At 44.3% G+C, this 15895-nt stretch overlaps 2 protein-coding genes across 2 annotated transcripts in view; both read left to right on the top strand.

The window, feature by feature from the left end:
- LOC124042230 (protein eyes shut homolog) overlaps positions 1 to 3076 on the top strand; it is a 116178-nt gene extending 113102 nt beyond the window's left edge. The window contains exons 15-16 of the mRNA XM_046360646.1: positions 2520 to 2642; positions 3063 to 3076. Of these exons, the coding sequence (XP_046216602.1) occupies positions 2520 to 2642; positions 3063 to 3076 (137 nt within the window). The remainder of the gene's footprint in view (positions 1 to 2519; positions 2643 to 3062) is intronic.
- A 5733-nt stretch (positions 3077 to 8809) lies between these two features.
- LOC124041094 (protein eyes shut homolog) overlaps positions 8810 to 15895 on the top strand; it is a 222873-nt gene continuing 215787 nt past the window's right edge. Inside the window, exons 1-4 of the mRNA XM_046358258.1 lie at positions 8810 to 8846; positions 10187 to 10420; positions 11057 to 11179; positions 13565 to 13678. Coding sequence (XP_046214214.1) covers positions 10312 to 10420; positions 11057 to 11179; positions 13565 to 13678 — 346 coding nt within the window. The 5' untranslated portion in view covers positions 8810 to 8846; positions 10187 to 10311. The remainder of the gene's footprint in view (positions 8847 to 10186; positions 10421 to 11056; positions 11180 to 13564; positions 13679 to 15895) is intronic.

The following is a 15895-nucleotide window of genomic DNA, read 5'->3' on the forward strand; positions in this document are numbered from 1 at the left end:
TGTGTTCCACATGGCAACCTATTTCCCTGTACAACAAGGTAACCTATTGGTAAGAGCCAGTCTGTGTTCCACATGGCAACCTATTTCCCTGTACAGCAACAAGGTAACCTATTGGTAAGAGCCAGTCTGTGTTCCACATGGCAACCTATTCCCTGTACAACAACAAGGTAACCTATTGGTAAGAGCCAGTCTGTGTTCCACATGGCAACCTATTCCCTGTACAACAACAAGGTAACCTATTGGTAAGAGCCAGTCTGTGTTCCACATGGCAACCTATTCCCTGTACAACAACAAGGTAACCTATTGCAATTGAGGAAATTATTCTGATTTTAAATATCCATACAAAAATGGATGTAGAAAAATAAAATACAAAATAAATTGTGCCGCAGGTCACCTGATTGGTCTGATCTCCGAGGCAGTACATTAATGTAGCACTAAATAATGATAGGTTATATCACAGCCTGTGCATTATCACTGAATCAACATATACGCATACAACCACTGCCGAGGTGCAAATAAAATAATGATAAAAAATAACCTTTTTAACTAAGAGCTCAACTGATTATTACTGGGTGTTTTCAGGCCATTAAGTTATATCAGCACACATCTAACTTTCAACAAGATGAAAGGTTAATGACATGAAGGACAGCGAGCTGTAGGTTTCTACTAGTTAAACCAGATGAAAGGTTAATGCCATGAAGTGAAGGACAGCGAGCTGTAGGTTTCTACTAGTTAAACCAGATGAAAGGTTAATGCCATGAAGTGAAGGACAGCGAGCTGTAGGTTTCTACTAGTTAAACCAGGTGAAAGGTTAATGCCATGAAGTGAAGGACAGCGAGCTGTAGGTTTCTACTAGTTAAACCAGGTGAAAGGTTAATGCCATGAAGTGAAGGACAGCGAGCTGTAGGTTTCTACTAGTTAAACCAGATGAAAGGTTAATGCCATGAAGTGAAGGACAGCGAGCTGTAGGTTTCTACTAGTTAAACCAGATGAAAGGTTAATGCCATGAAGTGAAGGACAGCGAGCTGTAGGTTTCTACTAGTTAAACCAGATGAAAGGTTAATGCCATGAAGTGAAGGACAGCGAGCTGTAGGTTTCTACTAGTTAAACCAGATGAAAGGTTAATGCCATGAAGTGAAGGACAGCGAGCTGTAGGTTTCTACTAGTTAAACCAGATGAAAGGTTAATGCCATGAAGTGAAGGACAGCGAGCTGTAGGTTTCTACTAGTTAAACCAGATGAAAGGTTAATGCCATGAAGTGAAGGACAGCGAGCTGTAGGTTTCTACTAGTTAAACCAGGTGAAAGGTTAATGCCATGAAGTGAAGGACAGCGAGCTGTAGGTTTCTACTAGTTAAACCAGATGAAAGGTTAATGCCATGAAGTGAAGGACAGCGAGCTGTAGGTTTCTACTCCTTTTCTCGGACATTTTCTGCTCCCATAAACGTATTCCACTGCATGGTCACGCTACAAAATGACTATCATTAGCACTGTCACAGGCCATGGCTGCAGAGGTACCCATGACTAATGCCAGGCTATCAGCACCATCGGTGCAGGGCAAATTCTCATCATTCCTCACTACTGACCAGAACTGAAGTTCCAAATGGTACCCTATTCCGTATACAGTGCACTACTTTTGACCAGGGCCCTATGAGCTCTAGTCAAAAGTAGTGCACTATATAGGGAATAAGGTACCATTTATGACTCACCCATCCATGGAACCAATTTCCATCTCTCTCCTCGTCATAAAACTTGACAATTATCCTTTGTCCATTAATAATGCATAACAGTCCTCGGCCCAAATCAAGGTTTAATCAGAGGTATGTCTCACAGGTAGGACATCGACGACACAGCCAATAAATTATTGGCAAAATTGCCTGATATTTATGCCCTTTCTCCCCTCTCCACTTATGACATAAATGGCGCCAACCAATTTATGACAGGAATTAGGCATTTAAGTGTGAAGATGGCTTGATGAGATCATAGAGGTAAAATACTGTACAGTAAATGTTTATTTTCCAGGATATCTCTTGTCTTTAAAAAGCAGGATAAATACACCCACAACTGCAAAAACAAACTAATCACTTGTTTTACATGACCTGTAATGACATGTTTATCATAGGACTGGTTCTGTGTTACCATTTCTAACTGACTGAGTCAAAACATGGCCTCGTTTTTTACTTGGTGTCTCCATTTGATGCTTAACTTTGCCTTTGAGTTGGTTTGAAAGTCTGATCTACTACTGTATGTGATAGTGAGATGTTATCTCCTACTGTATGTGATAGTGAGATGTTACCTCCTACTGTATGTGATAGTGAGATGTAATCTCCTACTGTATGTGATAGTGAGATATTATCTCCTACTGTATGTGATAGTGAGATGTAATCTCCTACTGTATGTGATAGTGAGATGTAATCTCCTACTGTATGTGATAGTGAGATGTTACCTCCTACTGTATGTGATAGTGAGATGTAATCTCCTACTGTATGTGATAGTGAGATGTTATCTCCTCTTGATATAGGGTTTCAGGGGCTGAACTGTGAAATCAACTATGATGAATGTGTTTATGGATTCTGCGCCAACAATTCCACTTGTGTTGACCTGGTTGCCGACTATGGATGCATCTGCCCAGTGGGGTTTGTTGGTAAGAGATTAATGTTATCATTCTTATTACATCATAAATAATCTATGTCCGGGAAACCGTGCCTCACTGCATATGGTCTGTAATAACCACAAATGTCTTCAGTATTCTGGTCATGTCTGTGGGTTAAAAAACAGCACTATATATCAACCCATCAACCTAATGGTGATAATATTTGAGGAGTAGAGGCCTAAAGATTGTCAGAGTTGTCACTGTAAGCTGTTTGCTAATTGACTGACTCAAGAGCATATTAACTGGAGTACTGGAATTGCATAGAAGGGGATTAGAGGTCAGTTCTGGGTTCAAATACTATTTGAAATCATTTCACACACGTTCTCTATTCTTGATTGAGCGTCCCTGGCTTAGCGGACCAATAGAATAGTCCTAAACTGTAAGTCCCGCCCATCTGAGTGTCTCCTCTAGCCTGCCTGGAGTGACAAGTATTTTAAATATTTCAAATACTTTTTGAACCCAGGTCTGTTAGAGCCATCTTTATTCCTGCTCCCGAGGGGGAGACTAGAGAGTAAAGGGCCTCAGACTAAGATGTTAATACTCTTACAATCCTGTGTGGAGTACGGATGATCTCTGACAGACATATACCAGACCCCAACACTTACAGTACATCTAGTTCATGTTTATTCTGCATTCCATCCTTTCATTCAAGTTTCAAGTTTATTATTAGACGCATGTACAGGATACACATGGTGATACACCGTCCAATGAAATGCCTACTTGCAGGCTCCTTCTGGACAACGCAACAACAATAAGAAATTATATAAGATACGAATAGGAACGTAATGTAAAAAACATTTTAGCATAAGTATAATACAGGAAGGCACAATTTATAGTCCAATATTTACACATGTTTTGGTGGGCAAGTGGTTAAATTGTGCAGTATTTAGCAGTCTGGTAGAAGCAATTGAATGCATGTGTGCTGAGGTGTGGAGAGTCGGTGCAGGTTGTGTGCTGAGGTGTGGAGAGTCAGTGCAGGTTGTGTGCTGAGGTGTGGAGAGTCGGTGCAGGTTGTGTGCTGAGGTGTGGAGAGTCGGTGCAGGTTGTGTGCTGAGGTGTGGAGAGTCAGTGCAGGTTTTGTGCTGAGGTGTGGAGAGTGGGTGCAGGTTGTGTGCTGAAGTGTGGAGAGTGGGTGCAGGTTGTGTGCTGAGGTGTGGAGAGTCGGTGCAGGTTGTGTGCTGAGGTGTGAAGAGTTGGTGCAGGTTGTGTGCTGAGGTGTGGAGAGTCGGTGCAGGTTGTGTGCTGAGGTGTGGAGAGTCGGTGCAGGTTGTGTGCTGAGGTGTGGAGAGTCGGTGCAGGTTGTGTGCTGAGGTGTGGAGAGTCGGTGCAGGTTGTGTGCTGAGGTGTGGAGAGTCGGTGCAGGTTGTGTGCTGAGGTGTGGAGAGTCAGTGCAGGCAGGTTGTGTGCTGAGGTGTGGAGAGTCGGTGCAGGTTGTGTGCTGAGGTGTGGAGAGTGTGCAGGTTGTGTGCTGAGGTGTGGAGAGTCGGGTGCAGGTGTGGTCGGTGCAGGTTGTGTGCTGAGGTGTGGAGAGTGTGCAGGTTGTGTGCTGAGGTGTGGAGAGTCGGTGCAGGTTGTGTGCTGAGGTGTGTGTGCAGGTTGAGGTGTGGAGAGTCGGTGCAGGTTTGTGCTGAGGTGTGGAGAGTCGGTGCAGGTTGTGTGCTGAGGTGTGGAAAAGGTGTGGGAGTCGGTGCAGGTTGTGTGCTGAGGTGTGGAGAGTGGGTGCAGGTTGTGTGCTGAGGTGTGGAGAGTCGGTGCAGGTTGTGTGCTGAGGTGTGGAGAGTGGGTGCAGGTTGCGTGCTGAGGTTTAAGGTTGTGTGCTGAGGTGTGGAGAGTCGGTGCAGGTTTGTGCTGAGGTGTGGAGAGTCGGTGCAGGTTGTGTGCTGAGGTGTGGAGAGTCGGCTCTTCCTATCATTGTGAAGCAGAATTCACCAAACGTTGGATTGTTCACCCACTAATAGGGAACGTGAGATGTGTTTAGACCGTCGTGAGACAGGTTAGTTTTACACTACTGATGATGTGTTGTTGCAATAGTAAACAGTAAACACAACACAGGTTGTGTGCTGAGGTGTGGAGAGTCGGTGCAGGTTGTGTGCTGAGGTGTGGAGAGTCAGTGCAGGTTGTGTGCTGAGGTGTGGAGAGTCAGTGCAGGTTGTGTGCTGAGGTGTGGAGAGTCAGTGCAGGTTGGGCTGTCGGTGCTGTGAGTGTGGAGAGTCACAGGTTGGTGCAGGTTGTGTGCTGGAGTTGTGGAGAGTCAGTGCAGGTTGTGTGCTGAGGTGTGGAGAGTCAGTGCAGGTGGTATGCTGAGGTGTGGAGAGTCAGTGCAGGTTGTGTGCTGAGGTGTGGAGAGTCAGTGCAGGTGGTATGCTGAGGTGTGGAGAGTCAGTGCAGGTTGTGTGCTGAGGTGTGGAGAGTCGGTGCAGGTAGTATGCCCAGTGATGTGTGCTGGTGTGGAGAGTCAGTGCAGGTTGTGTCTGAGGTGTGGAGAGTCAGTGCAGGTTGTGTGCTGAGGTGTGGAGAGTCGGTGCAGGTAGTATGCCCAGGTGGTATGCTGAGGTGTGGAGAGTCGGTGCAGGTTGTGTGCTGAGGTGTGGAGAGTGGGTGCAGGTTGTGTGCTGAGGTGTGGAGGGTAGTGCAGGTTGTATTCTAAAAATATTGTCAAAATTTAATAATGGGATTTTTTTTACTAACAATTTCGATCCTTGATGTTTCAAATAGATGTCTTGGATTGGTGGGAACACGGCCCCAGTGATGTACTGGGCCGTCTTCACCACCCGCTGAAGGGCCTTGTGAGCAATTTCCTTACAAGGCCATGATGCAACTGGTCAGGGCGCTCTCGATGGTGCAGTGGTATTATTTGGAGAGGACCTGGGGTGGCATGCCGGATTTATTTTGTCGCCATACAAAGTAGAGGCACTAATGCGCCCTCTTGACAAGAGTGGTGGTGTTGTTGTTCCATGTCAAGTCCTCGGTGATCTGGACGCTGAAGAACCTAAAGCTGCCGACTCTCTCTACTGCAGTCCTGTTTCATGTGGATCGGGACGTGTTCCCTCCTTTGCTCACTGAAGTCCACAATTATCTCCTTTTTTTTCTCCTTACGTTGAGATAGTTTTTTGTCCTGGCACCACAATGCCAGTTCACGTACCTCCTCCTCCCAATTGGGTGACTGGTTGTTGTTGGTTATCAGGCCTGCAGTCCTGGCGTCGACATTAAACCAGATGATGGATTTGGCGTCGTGCAAAGCCACACAGTCGTGGGTGAACAGGGAGTACAACAGAGGGCTGAGGAAACACCCCTGGGGTGCCCTGTGCTTAGTCAGTGTGCGGCTCTGAGCTTGGTGTCGAGCCTGGAGGGAACAGCAGTGTTGAATGCTGTAGTCTATGAACAGCATTCTCACATAGGGGTTCCTGCTGTCCAGATGTGTTAGAGCTGTTTGAATAGTGATGGAAATGGCATCTTCCATGGATCTGTTCAGTGTGTCTGGTATGATGTCCTTGACGTGGGCCATGACCAACCTGGGACGATGGTGGTCTCCTTGTAGCAAGTGGGGAGTACAGCCTGGGACAGGTTGAAGATGTCCACCAGCTGGTCTGCACGCACTCTGAGGTGTGTAGTATTCACTCTTTTGAGAGTTTTCCTTACGTCAGCCTTGGAGAACGAAAGCACCTGGTCGTCTGGAGCAGCGAGAAAATGCCTGGATGACTCGGTATTGTCTGCTTGGAAAGGAGGCTTCAGTGGGCACCACAAAGCTAGATTTGCCTTTGTTGTCCTTGATAGCCTGTAGTCATTCATAGCCTGCAGTCCTTGATAGCCTGCAGTCCTTGATAGCCTGCAGTCCTTGATAGCCTGTAGTCCTTGATAGCCTGCAGTCCTTGATAGCCTGTAGTCCTTGATAGCCTGTAGTCCTTGATAGCCTGTAGTCCTTGATAGCCTGCAGTCCTTGATAGCCTGCAGTCCTTGATAGCCTGTAGTCCTTGATAGCCTGTAGTCCTTGATAGCCTGCAGTCCCAGTCTTTTTGGTTGGGGCATGTCCGGTTTGTTATTGTGGGTACAACGTCATCAAACACATTTCCTAATGAAGCCTTTGACTGATGATGTATATTCCTCAATGTTGATGGATGAGTCCTGCGGGGATGAATCTTTGAACATATTTCAATCAGTATTAACAGAACAGTCCTGCAGCATTAGGTCTGCCCCCTCTGTCCAGCGCCTCACTATTCTCGGAGTTGGTGGTTCCCTCTTGAGATGCTGCTTGTAGGCGGGGAGTTGGGACAGAGAGACGCGATCTAATTGGCAGAAGTGGGTGGGGGATGGTTTTGTACATGTCACAGATGTTTGTGTGCACATGGTCCAGCACATTGTTTCCTCTCGTGGGGCAGGAGACATGTTGATGATGTTTTCGAATAAGTTTGTTTAAAATCTCACGCAACAATAAAGCTGTGATAATAACAAATGAATCCAGCTTAATTTCAAATAAACACATACTGGACACTCTTCTCCCTGAGACGGAGACAGTCGACTACATATTTGACATTCAAACCTTTACATTCAGCTTCATTTCAATTGAGCAGATACACAGTACTGCAGTCATTTAGTCTCCCCTCTCTGTGATGTAAATGGCAGAATGTAGACAGCAGATACACAGTACTGCAGTCATTTAGTCTCCCCTCTCTGTGATGTAAACGGCAGAATGTAGACAGCAGATACACAGTACTGCAGTCATTTAGTCTCCCCTCTCTGTGATGTAAAAGGCAGAATGTAGACAGCAGATACACAGTACTGCAGTCATTTAGTCTCCCCTCTCTGTGATGTAAACGGCAGAATGTAGACAGCAGATACACAGTACTGCAGTCATTTAGTCTCCCCTCTGTGATGTAAACGGCAGAATGTAGACAGCAGATACACAGTACTGCAGTCATTTAGTCTCCCCTCTCTGTGATGTAAACGGCAGAATGTAGACAGCAGATACACAGTACTGCAGTCATTTAGTCTCCCCTCTCTGTGATGTAAATGGCAGAATGTAGACAGCAGATACACAGTACTGCAGTCATTTAGTCTCCCCTCTCTGTGATGTAAATGGTCAGAATGTTGACAGCAGATACACAGTACTGCAGTCATTTAGTCTCCCCTCTCTGTGATGTAATATTAGAATGTAGACAGTTCAGATACACAGTACTGCAGGGATTTAGTCTGCACAGTGGTTCTGTGATGTAAACTGATGGGAATTAGACAGCACAGATACACAGTACTGCAGTAGATTTAGTTTTATTTTATTTTCTTTGATGTTTATATTAGACAGCAGATACATTTTGTTTTGCAGTCATTTAGTCTCCCCTCTCTGTGATGTAAACGGTAGAATGTAGACAGCAGATAAACACAGTACTGCAGTCATTTAGTTCTTGAATGTAGACAGCAGATACACAGTGCTGCAGAGATGGGACAAAATGCAAAAATGGCAGTCATTTATATGTCTTTGCACAGTGGTCTCCCTCTGTTGTCCACCAGATACACAGTACTGCAAGTTTGTCTCTGTGATGTAAAGAATGTGCACTGTACTGTCAACTACAGTTTACTCTGTGATGTAAGGTAGAATAGAACCAGATAACAGTTGTTGAGTTTTAGAAACCCTTCTGTGATTTTAAAAGTTTTCTTCAAAAAGGACAGCAGTTTTCCATCTACAACATTTGTCCTCTAACCCTTTTTCTTTTCTTTTAGGTAACAAAAACCTGCATCTGGGTGACACCTGTTTATTGTTATGTTACATTAAACCAAAAAACAACTAGTTTAACATTTCCTGCATTGCAGTTATCCTGCAACAGCGTGATCAACATCTGAAAATTGATAGTATTATGCCTCCAGTACACAATGGACAAACTGCAGTCATTTAGTCTCCCCTCTCTGTGATGTAAACGGTAGAATGTAGACAGCAGATACACAGTACTGCAGTCATTTAGTCTCCCTCTCTGTGATCAAACGGCAGATGTAGACATCAAATCCAAAAAGTCAAATTAGTATTTTGCCTCCATCTTTGTTCACAATCACTTGTGGGAACCATTTATTCAATTTTGTCCTCCATCTTTTTCTTTGTTTTTAGAAACTGCTTACACCTGTTTTGAATTCTACAATAATGGGACCCTTTTGCAAAAATCGGTCCTACCTGTTATATATTTGCTCTGGTTCACTGCACTTGTCCACCAGGTAAAGTTTGTCCCCTTATCAGATACGCACTGTTATTGTTATCTGAAACTCTGGTCCTCTAACCCTTTAGAACCATTTTCTCTAAAGTTGGTAACAAAAGACCTGCATCTGGGTGATTTAATCCTGTTGATATATCGTTATCTGGCTCTGCTGAAGTTGCATTAAACCACAAAACACTGGTTTAACATTTCCTGCATTGCAGGAAAGTTATCCTGCAACAGCGTGATCAAATTAAGATCTTATATCTGAAATCCATTGAAGTCAAATTAGTATTATGCCTCCATCTTTGTACACAATCATTGTTAAGCAATTTATTCAATTTATAGACCCTCCGGTTGTTTTTAGATGCTCTTGTTGTTTATTCTACAATAATCCCTTTTGTAAAATCGGTCCTAAATGGCCCCATATGGCTCTGGTCAAAAGTAGTGTAGGGAATAGGGTGTCATTTGGGATGCCGGCAAAGAGGCTATGTTATTGTTATTGATTACTCTGTGTGCACTCTGTTATTACCAAACCAAACCTAATTTAAATAACATCCACTGGATCATAATAGAGAGTAGTCGACCAAAGCCATGCATTACTTGAATGAGTGTCTAATTATAAATGTAGGAAAACACAAACAATACCTATATGTAGGTTGGTGGTTGGACTATATTTACAAATCCTATTTCCTAGTATTTCCACTGTCTAAGGGCCTCTATTTCCTAGTATTTCCACTGTCTAAGGGCCTCTATTTCCTAGTATTTCCACTGTGTAAGGGCCTCTATTTCCTAGTATTTCCACTGTCTATTTCCACTGTGTAAGGGCCTCTATTTCCTAGTATTGGGCCTCTATTTCCTAGTATTTCCACTGTCTAAGGGCCTCTATTTCCTAGTATTTCCACTGTCTAAGGGCCTCTATTTCCTAGTATTTCCACTGTCTAAGGGCCTCTATTTCCTAGTATTTCCACTGTCTAAGGGCCTCTATTTCCTAGTATTTCCACTGTCTAAGGGCCTCTATTTCCTAGTATTTCCACTGTCTAAGGGCCTCTATTTCCTAGTATTTCCACTGTGTAAGGGCCTCTATTTCCTAGTATTTCCACTGTGTAAGGGCCTCTATTTCCTAGTATTTCCACTGTCTAAGGGCCTCTATTTCCTAGTATTTCCACTGCCTAAGGTCCTCTATCTAAAGCAGAAATCATAAAAGAAAAACGTCTTACAATGACAGGAGCATCTTGAGAAATGACAATTCAAGCCTGTGTATCAGAAGGGGTGTGGGTAGAAGAATAGAACACAGAACACAGCTGCTATTCAACACACAGACATCAATCAGCTCTTTGATCCAAACCCCAATGCATACAGGATGGGGAGCCGATGACTGCTCTGCACCCGTGAACCAGTGTGTGTTGAATCCCTGTGACCCGGAGGGGACCCTGTTCTGTGAAGAGCTGCCGAAAGGCTTCAAATGCGTCTGCCAACACGGGTACATGGGGCGGCTGTGCCAAATCCCCAGAAGTCACTGCGTCGATGGGCTGTGTCATCGCGGATCAAAGTGTGTGGATCTACCGAGAGGATTCAAGTGCCATTGTTTACCCGGTAAGCTAATCACCAGGAACAAAGAAACAGGGCGTGTGATTTTAATGGGGCGTGTGTGCGTGCTTGGCATGTGCGTTGCCCTGTAAGACATTGGCACCTTGTTACTGAAACCTGTGGTAATGTTTATATTTATTTCAGGGTCTTGTCCCTGCATTTAGGATGACTGAATACTAAAATGAGAAATAAAAATGCAGCGTTTCCTCAACCTCTCCTCAAGTACCTCTGGCTGCCCTACTTACTTCCTACTGAAACAAGAACACCTGATTGAATTGATAAAATTAGTAGTTGATCAATTGAATCAGGTGTGTTAGTGGGTTAAGTTAACCACTTGATGGGAGCCAATAACAAGGGGTGTTAATATGTTAACCATTTGATCGGAGCCAATGAAAGGTGTGTTAGTGGGTTAAGGAGCCAATAGAACATGTGTGTTAGTGGATTAAGGAGCCAATAGCATCCCAGAGAGATGAGTAAAGTTTGATAGAGAGGTGTTTGGAATTGGGTTAAAGTCACTCTGAATTGCCAGTATAACATTCTCTGATTTTAACAAAAAGAAACATATTATTACATTCTCAAAGTGATTCCCTCATAATTTCAGCGCTTAATTCAGAGGGTCTCATTCGTCTCTTCTTCATTCAGGTTTAACGGGACAATTCTGTGACGTGAACATAGATGACTGTGAAGAGAAGCCGTGCGGTGTTCTGAGTATTTGCAAAGACACCATCAATGGCTATAATTGTTTCTGTGCACCTGGATTCATCGGTGAGTAGCTACGTTGTCAACAGGGGATGTCAGAGCAATTTCCCCTTTGCTCGTAATTCCATCGACTGTTTGTCTTTTGGTGTCAAAGACCTCAAACCTCCCTATGTAGGTTGGTATTGTTAAACACTTATTTACCTTCCACATGTCATACGGCAGTTCCATTACACACTTCTCTCAGTAGCATTCAGTCTCTCAGTAGCATTCAGTCTCTCAGGAGCATTCAGTTCCTCTTCTCAGTAGCATTCAGTCTCTCAGTAGCATTCAGTCTCTCAGTAGCATTCAGTCTCTCAGTAGCATTCAGTCTCTCCGTAGCATTCAGTTCCTCTTCTCTCAGTAGCATTCAGTCTCTCAGTAGCATTCAGTTCCTCAGTAGCATTCAGTTCCTCTTCTCTCAGTAGCATTCAGTCTCTCAGTAGCATTCAGTTCCTCTTCTCTCAGTAGCATTCAGTCTCTCAGTAGCATTCAGGTCCTCTTCTCTCAGTAGCATTCAGGTCCTCTTCTCTCAGTAGCATGCAGTTCCTCTTCTCTCAGTAGCATTCAGTTCCTCTTCTCTCAGTAGCATTCCGTTCCACTTAGTAGCATTCAGTTCCTCTTAGTAGCATGCAGTTCCACTTCTCTCAGTAGATATTCAGTCTCTCAGTAGCATTCAGTCTCTTAGTAGCATTAAGTTTATCTTCTCTCAGTAGCATGCAGTTCCTCTTCTCTCAGTAGCATTCAGTCTCTCAGTAGCATTCAGTCTCTCGGTAGCATTCAGTTCCTCTTCTCTCAGTAGCATTCAGTCTCTCAGTAGCATTCAGTCTCTTAGTAGCATTCAGTTCCACTTCTCTCAGTAGCATTCAGTCTCTCAGTAGCATTCAGGTCCTCTTCTCTCAGTAGCATGCAGTTCCTCTTCTCTCAGTAGCATTCAGTTCCTCTTCTCTCAGTAGCATTCAGTTCCTCTTCTCTCAGTAGCATTCCGTTCCACTTAGTAGCATTCAGTTCCTCTTAGTAGCATGCAGTTCCACTTCTCTCAGTAGATATTCAGTCTCTCAGTAGCATTCAGTTCCTCTTCTCTCAGTAGCATTCAGTTCCTCTTCTCTCAGTAGCATTCAGTTCCTCTTCTCTCAGAAGCATTCAGTTCCTCTTCTCTCAGTAGCATTCAGTCTCTCAGTAGCATTCATATCCTCTTTTCTCAGTAGCATGCAGTTCCTCTTCTCTCAGTAGCATTCCGTTCCTCTTCTCTCAGTAGCATTCAGTCTCTCAGTAGCATTCAGGTCCTCTTCTCTCAGTAGCATTCAGTTCCTCTTCTCTCAGTAGCATTCAGTCTCTTAGTAGCATTAATTTTCTCTTCTCTCAGTAGCATGCAGTTCCTCTTCTCTCAGTAGCATTCAGTCTCTCAGTAGCATTCAGTCTCTCGGTAGCATTCAGTTCCTCTTCTCTCAGTAGCATTCAGTCTCTCAGTAGCATTCAGTCTCTTAGTAGCATTCAGTTCCTCTTCTCTCAGTAGTATTCAGTCTCTCAGTAGCATTCAGTTCCTCTTCTCTCAGTAGCATTCAGTCTCTCAGTAGCATTCAGTCTCTCAGTAGCATTCAGTCTCTCAGTAGCATTCAGTCTCTCAGTAGCATTCAGTCTCTCGGTAGCATTCAGTCTCTCAGTAGCATGCAGTTCCTCTTCTCTCAGTAGCATTCAGTTCCTCTTTTCTCAGTAGCATTCAGTCTTTCAGTAGCATGCAGTTCCTCTTCTCTCAGTAGCATGCAGTTCCTCTTCTCTCAGTAGCATTCAGTCTCTCAGTAGCATTCAGTTCCTCTTTTCTCAGTAGCATTCACTCTCTCAGTAGCATGCAGTTCCTCTTCTCTCAGTAGCATTCAGTTCCTCTTTTCTCAGTAGCATTCACTCTCTCAGTAGCATGCAGTTCCTCTTCTCTCAGTAGCATTCAGTTCCTCTTCTCTCAGTAGCATTCAGTCTCTCAGTAGTATTCATTCTCTCAGTAGCATTCAGTCTCTCAGTAGCATTCAGTTCCTCTTCTCTTAGTATCATTCAGTTCCATAACACACTTCTTTGACACGGCACATGTCCTATAACACCCATTTATCTACAGTCAGAAGCACCCCCCCTCCTCTCCCCCCTACCTCTCCTCCCGTCCTCTCTCCCTTCCATTTTCCCCCACCTCTCCTCCCTTTCTCTCCATTCCTCTTCCCCCTTTCCTCTCTTCCTCACATCATTAAGGAATGTTATTTGATTAAAGGGGGCCTTTTATTTATGTTTCAAAATCTACCAGATGCTTCTGTGTATGTGTGTGTGCTGTGTGTGTGCTGTGTGTGTGTCTGTGTGTGTGCAGAGTGTGTGTCTGTATGAAGACTATGCATGTGTGGGCCTTCATGCAGTGAACCTCTCCTGTTTTTCCAGGTAATAACTGTGAGGTGGAGGTAAACGAGTGTCTGAGCCAGCCCTGCCACAACGGAGCTTCCTGCTCTGATGAGCTCAACGCATTCAGCTGCTTATGCCCAATCGGAGTCACAGGTACACACACACACACGTACATTTGTACTGTAACCCTTATGGTTTTTGTCATGACTAACATATCATATGTGACATCACAGGACGTTGACTGTAGGAGTTGACAAGGCAGCACAAATAGATCTGGGACCAAAATGTCATCATTAATAATTAAACCCCTTAAATCATTTGAAATACCTTACCTTAAAGTATGTTTCTAAGATGTAAGATATAGAACAGGGCTCTCCAACCCTGTTCCTGGAGAGATACCCTCCTGTAGGTTTTAACTCCAAACCTGTTCATGGAGAGATACCCTCCTGTAGGTTTTAACTCCAACCCTGTTCCTGGAGAGATACCCTCCTGTAGGTTTTAATTCCAACCCTGTTCCTGGAGAGATACCCTCCTGTAGGTTTTAACTCCAAACCTGTTCCTGGAGAGATCATTTATGACAAATATACACAAACGTTTGTCTCTACATTAACTAACATATTACTCTCAATTGTACATTTTTTGACTCGTTATGACATTATAACAACTTACATTTGGTTCCACTGTAACATTTTGTCAGCCATCTTTTTTGAAGAACGACACAAGGCACGGGTGGCTCACGTTGTTACGTTTTTTAGAATGAGGAGACCAAGGTGCAGCGTGGTAGGCGAACATCTTACTTTATTCAAAATGAACACCGAAAAACAACCAAATCCAAAACAAACGTAAAGTTCTGCAGGCTACACAGCACCGATACAAAATCAAGATCCCACAATCTAAGGTGGGAAAAGGGCTGCCTAAGTATTATCCCCAATCAGAGACAACCATAAACAGCTGCCTCTGATTGGGAACCATACTAGGCCAACAAAGAAATAGAAACATAGATTTGCCCACCCAAGTCACACCCTGACCTAACCAAATAGAGAATAAACAAGGCTCTATAAGGTCAGGGCGTGACACGTGTCAAAAATCGTCATTGGAACCACTCAATATGATTGGTCATATAAAAACCTTGGGACCCAAATGCAAAATGAGTGCAATGAAGCCGGGTCTGGAGCCATGAAGCCGTGTCTGGAGCCATGAAGCCGTGTCTGGAGCCATGAAGCCGTGTCTGGAGCCATGAAGCCGTGTCTGGAGCCATGAAGCCGGGTCTGGAGCCATGAAGCCGGGTCTGGAGCCATGAAGCCGGGTCTGGAGCCATGAAGCCATGTCTGGAGCCATGAAGCCATGTCTGGAGCAATGAAGCCTGGTCTGGAGCAATGAAGCCGGGTCTGGAGCAATGAAGCCGGGTCTGGAGCCATGAAGACGGGTCTGGAGCAATGGAGCCGGGTCTGGAGCAATGAAGCCTGGTCTGGAGCAATGAAGCCTGGTCTGGAGCAATGAAGCCGGGTCTGGAGCAATGAAGCCTGGTCTGGAGCCATGAAGCCGGGTCTGGAGCCATGAAGCCGGGTCTGGAGCCATGAAGCCGGGTCTGGAGCCATGAAGCCGGGTCTGGAGCCATGAAGCCGTGTCTGGAGCAATGAAGCCGTGTCGCTGGGTACCTCTAAGTCCCGCGGGGCAAGTTTGCAACTTTTAAAGGAGGAACCACTGTACCCTCTTGTAAGTTTGCAAGGCTGTATTTGCTGTAATGCACTATGTACAGTTGAAGTCGGAAGTTTACATACACTTAGGTTGGAGTCATTAAAACTCGGTTTTCAACCACAAATTTCTTGTTAACAAACTCTAGTTTTGGCAAGTCAGTTAGGACATCTACTTTGTGCATGACACAAGTAATTTTTCCAACAATTGTTTACAGACAGATTATTTCACTTATAATTCACTGTATCATAATTCCAGTGGGTCAGAAGTTTACATACACTAAGTTGACTGTGCCTTTTAAACAGCTTGGAAAATTCCAGAACATGTCATGGTTTTAGAAGGTTCTGATAGGCTAATTGACATCATTTGAGTCTATTAGAGGTGTATCTGTGGATGTATTTCAAGGCCTACCTTCAAACTCAGTGCCTCTTTGCTTGACATAATGGGAAAATCAAAAGAAATCAGCCAAGACCTCAGAAAAGATTGTAGACCTCCACAAGTTTAGTTCATCCTCGGGAGCAATTTCCAAACACCTGAAGGTACCACATTCATCCGAATAAACAATAGTACGCAAGTATAAACACCATGGGACCACGCAGCCATCATACCGCTCAGATACATTCTGTCTCCTAGAGATGAATGTACTTTGCTGCGAAAAGTCCAAATCAATCCCAG

This window comes from Oncorhynchus gorbuscha, linkage group LG08, assembly GCF_021184085.1.
Source record: "Oncorhynchus gorbuscha isolate QuinsamMale2020 ecotype Even-year linkage group LG08, OgorEven_v1.0, whole genome shotgun sequence".
In the NCBI taxonomy this organism is placed as follows: domain Eukaryota; kingdom Metazoa; phylum Chordata; class Actinopteri; order Salmoniformes; family Salmonidae; genus Oncorhynchus; species Oncorhynchus gorbuscha.